This window comes from Stomoxys calcitrans, chromosome 1 (genome assembly GCF_963082655.1).
Source record: "Stomoxys calcitrans chromosome 1, idStoCalc2.1, whole genome shotgun sequence".
NCBI classification, from domain to species: domain Eukaryota; kingdom Metazoa; phylum Arthropoda; class Insecta; order Diptera; family Muscidae; genus Stomoxys; species Stomoxys calcitrans.
The window spans coordinates 105,622,980-105,632,725 of record NC_081552.1 but is presented as its reverse complement, the minus strand read 5'-3'; the positions used below and the strand labels follow the sequence as shown (position 1 = coordinate 105,632,725).

The following is a 9,746-nucleotide window of genomic DNA, read 5'->3' as shown; positions in this document are numbered from 1 at the left end:
TGAAGCGAAATAACTTCTTGCAATTAAATCTCGAGGAGAGATGGTCATGCAAGAAGTCGAAGACAATATTGGAGTTACGAATTATCCACAAGCGGAAAATCTTGGAGGAAAGGAAACTCTTACCAATGTTCTTGTGTTCGAGGTTGAATCCAAAGTGAACATTTTATTTATAATATTCTTAAAGGCTAAGATAGGTGATAGTGTAAATATGGCACTTAACGATACATTTGAACGCCCTCTGCATTTCAATCTAATGAGGGTTATAGTTATAAAATCGTATAGGCTTCTTCTACGTTAACATTCCGGGCCCCTTGATGGGTACCATCAAATAAGAAATTAATTCATCGAACTTGCATAAAAAATCATAATTCATAATTCGGATTTTTGCGGTATTCGAACAGATTAATACATAATGATTATAAAGTTGTTTGCTGGGTATTTCTTTGCTAATGTTTACTTTATGCTGCACAAGTGCCAGATACTAGCCATCCGAGTGTTGAGTTTTGCGCCATTAAAGATCCCTCGCCGGTGGGTATGACACCGCTGAGTATGAGCTTAGGGTAGATGTCCGCCCCGAGGACTATTGAAATCGGGTTACTTTCAAGAAAGTCGGGGTCTGCCAGTACCAAGTTAAGAAATTTTTCTTTGAATGCCATTGACAACGTTGAGATGGGTGTTACCATGGAGATTCGGTTATCAACACGAGCGCACATTGAAATCTTGGTGGTGTTTCCAGAATGAGCCCGAAAAACAATTTGGCACATTTCCGACTCTCCCATGCGGCTGGTCAGTAAGTGGTGTTTTGTCACAATGGCTTTTGCAATACGGCTTACAGCAGAACCCGTATCGATAAGTGCCCTTACTGGATATAAGCGGTTTTTCCATGCAATTTTAATGATAGCCGTGGGTAGTACAGTAATTCTTTGATGTGGTAGCATAGCGTGCGTTGAATGAGATGTTGAAGCATGTTCGGAGCGACTGTACTGTTGGGAACCGCGGTGGTGTAAAAGAGTATGGTGTTGGCGCTTGCATATATGACATCCAGAGCGGCTTAAGCATTTACCTCGTGAGTGTTTATGAGCCAGACAATTAAGGCAATATTTGAAACGGTGGACGACTTTCCTCCGCTGATGGACATCCATATTGAGAAATCTGCTGCAACTACGTAAGGGATGAACTCTTTTACACACGTGGCATCGGTAGAGTTTTTTTGGTTTCATTGGATCTTCTGGGGTGATGGAACGGTTTTGAATTATTCTTGGCATGCTGTACATAAGTATTAAAATCGTAAGATAAACAAAAACAAATATGTATATATAGATCACTCAGTGGGAAGCAAAACCAGTTTAACGATTGGACGGGTGACTGTTCCCTTCTGCGTATAAATATCTGCGACTCGAGTTCTATTATCTTTCCCTGGGTAAAGATGGATTACTCTACCTAGTCTCCACTCATTTGGAGGCTGGTTTTCTTCCTTAATAATGACTACTGAGTCTATTTTAATTTCCTTTTTAGGATGCTGCCACTTATAGCGCTTGTGTAATTCTTTTAAATACTCCATTTTCCAGCGTTGGCAGAAATGGTGTTGCTGAACCTTAACGCGTTGCCATCGATTAACAACCGATTCTGGGTCTATGTCAAAGGTAGGCTCCGGTAATGCAAGAATCGGACCCCCGGTCAGAAAATGTCCTGGAGTAAGAGGGTTAAGATCCGTGGAGTCTTCGGACATGGTGGAAATTGGTCGTGAGTTAAGACACGCTTCGATTTTTGAAAGAAGTGTGGAAAACTCTTCGAAGGTGTAGTTAAAGTTATGTGAGACCCTTTTGAAGTGGGTCTTGAAACTTTTCACTCCAGCTTCCCAAAGACCTCCCATATGGGGGGCTCCAGGAGGGATAAAGTGCCAGGACAGATTTTGGTGCACATATTTGGATTGGACGTTGGATTTGGCAGCTACTAAGAACTGTTTTTCAATTTGTTTGGATGCACCTTGAAAGTTGGTTCCATTATCGGAATAAACGTGCGAAGGGCACCCTCGTCTTGAAATGAACCGATCAAAGGCGGCAAGGAAGGCGTCAGTGGATAAGGAAGATACTGCTTCCAAATGAATCGCTTTCGTTGCGAAGCAAACAAAAACGCAGGTGTAACCTTTCGTTGTTTTGACTCCTCTCCCGCTGAAACTTCTAATATCGAAGGGCCCAGCAAAATCGATGCCCGTACAGTGAAACGGTCGCCGAAGCAGGGTCCTTTCTGGGGGTAGAGCGGCCATAAGCTGAGTTTGGACTTTCTTCTTGTGGACAATACATTCTTTGCATTTATGAATAAGGCTCTTTATTAAATTTTTTAGTTTTGGTATCCAATATTGAAGGCGAATTAAATTTAGCACTAGCTGATTGCCCCCGTGCAAGGAGATTTTGTGGGTAAAACAAACCAGTAAACGGCTGAACTGGCAATTGTATGGCAATATAATTGGATACCTTTCATCATAGCTTAAAGACGGCGAATAAGCGAGCCGGCCGAATGCCCTTATTATCCCGTCTTTGTCCAAGAAAGGATTGAGGCTAATAATCTTGCATGTCTTAGGAATGTCTACCTTTTTCTCTATAGCTTTAAAAATCTCAGGAAAGTGTCTGGTTTGAGCTAAGGTTATAAGACGTCTTTTCACGTGAGTCACTTCTGAGGCAGTCAAAAGTGTTGAAGTAAATTGTTTGCACTGCCGGTGATTTGGATGTGTCCGATGGAAAAAACGAAAAATGTAACAGAGAACCTGAATTGCCCTATTAAAAGAGGAAAAACGTTCCAGAAGATCAGGTTCTTCTGGCAGTATGGAAATATGGGCAGCTATTGGTTTCTGTTCCAGTTGTGTATCCATGGCGGTATCTGAAGTTACGGGCCAAAATTCTGGCGATAACTGCAGCCATTGCGGTCCATTCCACCAAAGGTTGCAGGCGACTAGATCTTCGGGGTAGACTCCCCTACTAACTAAATCTGCTGGATTCGATTCAGACTCAACGTGGAACCAATTGTCGATTCCAACTAGTTCGGTAATTGTAGATACTCGGTTCGCTACAAACACTTTCCAATAACATGAAGGCTTTCGAAGCCATGCCAGGACTATAGTAGAGTCTGTCCACTTGTATATTTCATAGCTTGGAAGGTGCATGGATGGAATGACAGAATCAACTAACTCAGCTAAAAGTGTGGCTCCGCAGAGTTCCAGACGGGGTATGGAAAGCGTATTGACTGGAGCAACTTTGGACTTGGAGGTTAATAGTGCTACATAAACGGAGTCGTCCTCCAGAAGAATTCTGGTGTATATCACTGTCGCATATGCATTCTCCGATGCATCGCAGAAGGCATGGAACTGAACATGACAGGACGGGGAATATGAGAGCCATCTCGGTAATTGAATGGTGTCTATCAATGAATAACTGCTAAGGAAACGTTTCCAGTCATGCAGGCAATCGGAATTAATGGATTCGTCCCAACCAACATTAGACAACCAAATTTTTCGCATGAGTATCTTGGTCAGGACTATAATGGGGGCTAGCCAGCCTGCTGGATCGAAGATTTTAGAAATCTCCGATAACACTTCCCTTTTTGTATAGGATAATTTGTCTGAAATTGCGTTGCACCTGAAGAAGAAGTTATCTGACTTGGCGTTCCATCTGATACCAAGTGTTTTAGTGTGGCTACTATCGTCGAAGCTTAAAAAGTCCTCTTTCAGAAGATGATCTTTCGGTAAACCCGCAAGGATCTCAATACAATTGGATGCCCACTTACGCAGAGGAAAATGTGCCGAACTCATCGCGATAATCAACTGTGTCCTTGCGGAGAGAGCGTCAGGAATATGGTGGCTCCCAGCTATAACATCATCAACATACATGGAATCCCTAATAATTTCACTGGCAATGGGAAGGGACCTCTCGGACTCTTCCGCCAATTGTAGGAGGGTTCTTATTGCCAGATAAGGAGCTGCGTTGACGCCAAATGTTACTGTCGTTAACTCATAATCAGATATTTCCTCACACGGATCCCTGCGAAATAGAATTCTTTGGTAGCAAGTGTCTTTGGGATGGACTTTAATTTGCCGATACATCTTCTGAATGTCAGCACAAAAGACGAAGCGATAAAAGCGCCACCTAAGAAGAAGCAGGACCAGATCATTCTGTAATGCAGGTCCAGTGTGAAGGATATCGTTCAAGGATACTCCGGAGGAAGTCGGACAGGAGGCATTAAATACCACTCGAACTTTCGTGGTGGTGCTCTCCGGTTTAACGACTGAATGATGTGGAAGGTAATAGTGCTGCGGATAATTTTGATGAATGGGAGCTGGAACGCTTTTCATGTGCCCTAAATCCAGGTATTCTTCGACTACGGCATCGTACTCATTTTTTCGCTCCAGATTCTTCAATAAGCGAGACTCATTCCGCAAGAACTGTGCCTTTGCAATGGTCCTGGACTGTCCCAATTGCATTGTTGAATTCAAAATTGTGTGTTTGAAGGGAAGGCCAACTGTGAATCTGCCACTTTCATCCCTAGTTGTGGTTTCCTTATACAGTTTCTCGCAAAACTCATCGTCTTCGGACAGATGCTGCTTTCGAGGAAGATTCTCCACCTCCCAAAAACGTCTTAGCGTTTTTTCCAAACTTTTTTCAGAAAGAAATGAAACTAGAGATGAAAAAGAGGAAATATTCTCCGTATTTTGGACTGAACCGGACACAATCCAGCCAAAAATAGTCTCTTGAGCAACCAGCGACCCACAAATATCACGTTTTACTCCATCAAGCAATATATTGTTAAAAAGGTCTGCACCAAGTAAAAGGTCAATACGAGAGCTTTGAAAAAATTGAGGATCTGCGAGTTGTATTTTCGGAAACTCACTTAATGTTGAAGGATTGATCGATCTAGAGGGAAGGTCTCTTGAAAGTTGGGGAATTACTAACGCAGTTACGTTCATCTCCAGTTGAGAATCGAAACGCGGACTTATTGTAAATTTTGCCAGTTTCCTAACGGTGGCTGAAGGAACGCCGTTAAGGCCCGTAATTTCAGCATCAATGCGTTGAAATGGAATTTTAAGCGTGTGGAATATCTTCTCAGACAGAAAAGTTCCTTGTGAACCTGAGTCTATTAAAGCCCGAACGATGTATGTCAACCCTGAATGCCTGATTTGAACCAACGCTGTACCTAAAAGGACATTGCGGGTGTGCGAGGCAAAGCATGACTGAACACTGTTTAAAGAGGTCGGAGAACATGCTACGGATTCTGAAACAGCGTTATAGGTTTCAGTTGGGTTAAGAGAAGTGGACTGTATGATGGATGTATCTGGGTCAAAATCCGTTAGCACAGCATGCGCATTAGTGTTAGGATATTGCGCAACTTGAATGGTTGCATCACGGTGAAGTAGCGTGTTGTGTCGTTTCTTACATGTAAAGCAGTTGTGTGAGCTTTTACACTCCTTTACACTATGGCCACCAGCAAAGCAATTCAAACACAAATTCAATTTCCTGATGCACGATAATCTCTCCTCTGGACACATCTGAATAAATTTTGGGCATTTGCGGATAATGTGAGTCTCTAAACTGCATAGGTTACAAAGATGTTTCGCTGGGGTAGCAGAAACGTTAGTGTGGTTGGAGTTAATTTGTTTCGAAACGTTTTGACTGGATTTTCTCAAACCAGTTTGTCTAGAATCGTGTGAGGACGACTGGCAATTGATTTCAGAAATAGTCTCAAGAGTCTGAAACCTACTGGAAAGAAAATTATTTAAATCGGACCAGTTGGAAATGTCCTTTTTGTTTTGTATTGAATGTTCCCACAAGGAAAGAGTTGTGCGGGGCAATTTTGTCGAACAGATATAAACAAAGATTGGATCCCAACTCGAGATATCAATATGGTACATCTGTAGTGATGAGATACAAGAATTGATGTCTCTCTGTAAGCATTTTATATCCTCGCCATTTTCGGATTTGACTGGGGAGAGATTAAACAAAACGCGCAGCTGGCTATGAACTAGCATTCGCTTGTTCTCAAATCTATCTACAAGATTTGCCCAAGCCGTGTCGAAACCACTGTTCGTCAAAGGACCTTTCATCACGATGTCATGAGCTTCACCTTCCGTTTTCTTCATTAAATAAAAAAGCTTTTGGACGTTAGATAGGCTGGAATTATTGACATAAATTGCCGAGAACATGTCTCGAAAGGAAGGCCAGGACTTATAGTCCCCACAAAACGTTTCAGTATCACACGCAGGCAGATGGAAATTGGAGTGTGGTGTGATTGAAAAGGGTGAGGGAGGTAATGAAGAAGTGTTCCGGCCACGGTCATGTATTCCAGCGCTGATTTTTGATACTATCTTAACATACGTTTCGTATGATGCATGATAACGTGCATTAATGCTTTCCATATGAGTCTCGTCGCTGACGTCGCTAGAGGATAATGGATCTGTCCCATCTTTGCCCTTTTTCTTGGCCTTTTGGTCCACTTCGTCTACACATTTCTCGTAAAGAGACTTAACTGAGCCCCAAATGGACCTGAGCTCCTCTCGATGAACCTCGAGAGCAAAAACTGAAGAGTTCTCTATGGACGCATCGGTAAGCTCCTGTTCGAAGTGAACGAGCTTTATATTAGCGCGTATAAATCGGTCCAGTGTACTCATGGCTTGGTCGTGAGATCTGTGCAACAATCTCTTACAAAATTCGCTATATATTTCTCTGAACTTCAATGTCGTTATTCGGAGAGGTGTAGTAGACACTTATTTATTTGGAAAATAGGAAAAAAAAAAAAATAAATAAAAACCAATTGGAAACCAAAACAAATGGATAGGAATCAATCACAAATATTGATCAAGCGTTGATGTATGCGTTAAATTCGTTTGAATTGTCTGAAATGTCTTAAAAGGGGGGAAAACTCTGTAAATTTTAGAGACGGCTGTCAAAGACTATTTTATTTCAAAAGCATAAAATCTGAATCGGAATTCTTAAGATTATACAAGTATCTCTTTGCATTTCTATATATTAAAAACAAAAAAAAAAAACTCCCAGTTTCGGTCGAGAGTACTCGCAGTCAGAATAAAATAGAACATCAGTGCTGCAGACAGCCTAATAATGAGTGGATAGCAAATACACTAGAAAAGCAAATCAAATCGATGCGGGTGAGATGATTGAAACAAATGGAACTTGAAACAACTTGAGAGTACTCTACTAGGCTGGACTGCTGGTAAAGCATATATGGATAAAACTCACTGGAAATTGCTCGTTACTTTCATTACTCTTTGTCTTTCTTCTCATTTGAATTCATCGGCAAGCAATAAATAACGAAATATGGATAACAAAGGAGGAGAAAAAAAAAAAGAAATATGTATATACATATGTTCTGTACGTACGTTATGTATGTAACGGCTTCAGCTTCATATAAGGCTTATATAAACTTTGTACAGTTGAGGGCTATGAGGTTTTACATAGGAGATTATCCATTTCTTCGCCTATATACATATATAAAATTTCAGCACATGTCTCAGAAGAGGTTATGTATTCCAAATATCTTTTTCTTTTCTTCCTTTTTTTTTGAATTTTGACACTCAATTGGAAGCCTATAGTTTCACTAAAGATTCTGAATCTTTTCTTTCTCTTCGAAAAAATATCAGCGGATAAAATTTGTTCACTTTTGGATTTCCAAGAAATGTTTATCGCGGTATCGTGTTAATTTCTTTTTTTTTTTTTTTTTGGTAGACGGCCTAACCTCTAAATATGCGACCAACACTTAAAATACTCTCATCTACTTATGTATAAGAAAATCACGATTTAATATTAAAAACCACGTCTCACAATTAAGAATTAAATGGATTTTTAAAGAAAAACAATAACGCCAGTCATTTTGCTACAAAAGTTCACGTTCTTAGCTTCTTCTTCTCCCGGTTAATCGCACTGTCACTTTATTAGTTCGTTAGAAACTAAAACTGGTTATGCAAAAACGAGTGTTCATACCCAATATGGAAATAATGCGAACCTGGATGATGGAAATGGATGATGGAAATGGAGGAATGATCCGAGAATGATTTTGTTGCGAGGAATGACTTAGTTGTTGCAATGATCGCTGTTGTGTAATTGAGTACCCAGTACAGAAATCCGGCTCGATGGGACCAAATGAATATATGTAGGATGTTGGATCTCTTTGGGGGGTGAAGAAATGGAACTAAAATCACAGCACGACCATAAGCAACTGAAGCGAAATAACTTCTTGCAATTAAATCTCGAGGAGAGATGGTCATGCAAGAAGTCGAAGACAATATTGGAGTTACGAATTATCCACAAGCGGAAAATCTTGGAGGAAAGGAAACTCTTACCAATGTTCTTGTGTTCGAGGTTGAATCCAAAGTGAACATTTTATTTATAATATTCTTAAAGGCTAAGATAGGTGATAGTGTAAATATGGCACTTAACGATACATTTGAACGCCCTCTGCATTTCAATCTAATGAGGGTTATAGTTATAAAATCGTATAGGCTTCTTCTACGTTAACAGTATGTATGTTTTCTTTCACGTTTCTGTCAAATGTTTTCTTTCACGTTTCTGTCAAATTATCAATATATGTTTGCAGATTTGCAGGCAATTTTAGAATGAACAAAGCGTCTTTTCGGTACGTTCTAAGGACAATTTCAACAAAACTTCGTGATCCCTTCAGATCAACATCTGTATGTTAAACTTTGCGGCTGGGTGCAACACTTAGAATACTCGCGGAAGGTAACTATCAAAAGGGCGCAGTAAACGATTTCAACGTGAGCCTGGCACAACCCACAATGAGTTGTGTCTTTCACGAGTGCATAGATGCGATGTATACCGAATTTTGCTCCAAATGGATTACATTCAAAATGAGCTAAACGGAAAAGATGGAAATAAAGGAGCATTTCTATGGCTAAACGAGGTTTCCGGGTGTAATTGGCTGTATTGATGGCACCCATATTAAGATTTTGGCTCCAACTCTATCAGTTGGTTTGAAATACTATAATAGAAAGGGATTTTATAGCTTAAATTTGATGGGGGTGAGTAATAGATTAATATGCTATTCACAGAATTGTATAATGCATTATTACAGGTCTGTGATCATAAACTTAGAATACGTTATATTTCACCAAGCCATCCAAGTTCAGCACACGATTCGTTAGTGATCTTAAAGCATATCTTGCAGAAAGATATAATAACGGAGAAAGAAGCACATGGCTTTTAGGTATGATGGAATGACAAGGATAGAAATAGACTTATTTATCTATATATCAACAGGGGATGCAGAATATCCACTAGAGCCATACCTAATCACCCTCACCCCATTTAGGGCAGCAGAAGAAGGCAGTGCTGAGTTTCGATATGACACAGTACATTCCAAAGCAAGAAATATTGTGGAAAGAACAATTGGTGTTGCAAAAAATAGATTTCGCTGACTGCTTGGTGCGAGACAGTTGCCTTATTCTCCTGACATGGCCACGAAGATTATCGCACTATAAACTCGATCATAGTGAATTTGAAATCCCTTTAGAAAATCAAAACTCAGATGAAGATTACAATGGAAATAATGGCGACATGAGAGCAACAAGTATAAGATTAAATATCATGAACACAATGAATGTATAAAAAATAGTTTTATTGAACACAAAATACAAAAAATAACACAATTGGTACCCTATACCCATAGCAATTAGGAACTTAACAGGAAAATAATATGTAGCACTATGCATAAAAACACACAAATCTTAA

At 40.1% G+C, this 9,746-nt stretch overlaps 1 protein-coding gene across 1 annotated transcript; it reads right to left on the bottom strand.

The window, feature by feature from the left end:
* Positions 1 to 458: 458 nt before the first annotated feature.
* Positions 459 to 6,655, bottom strand: LOC131996725 (uncharacterized). The gene is made up of 3 exons (XM_059366539.1): positions 4,882 to 6,655; positions 2,774 to 4,806; positions 459 to 983 (listed from the first exon to the last, which is right to left on the bottom strand). Exons 1-3 carry the CDS (start codon positions 6,653 to 6,655, stop codon positions 459 to 461), a joined length of 4,332 nt encoding a protein of 1,443 aa, XP_059222522.1.
* Positions 6,656 to 9,746: the final 3,091 nt, after the last annotated feature.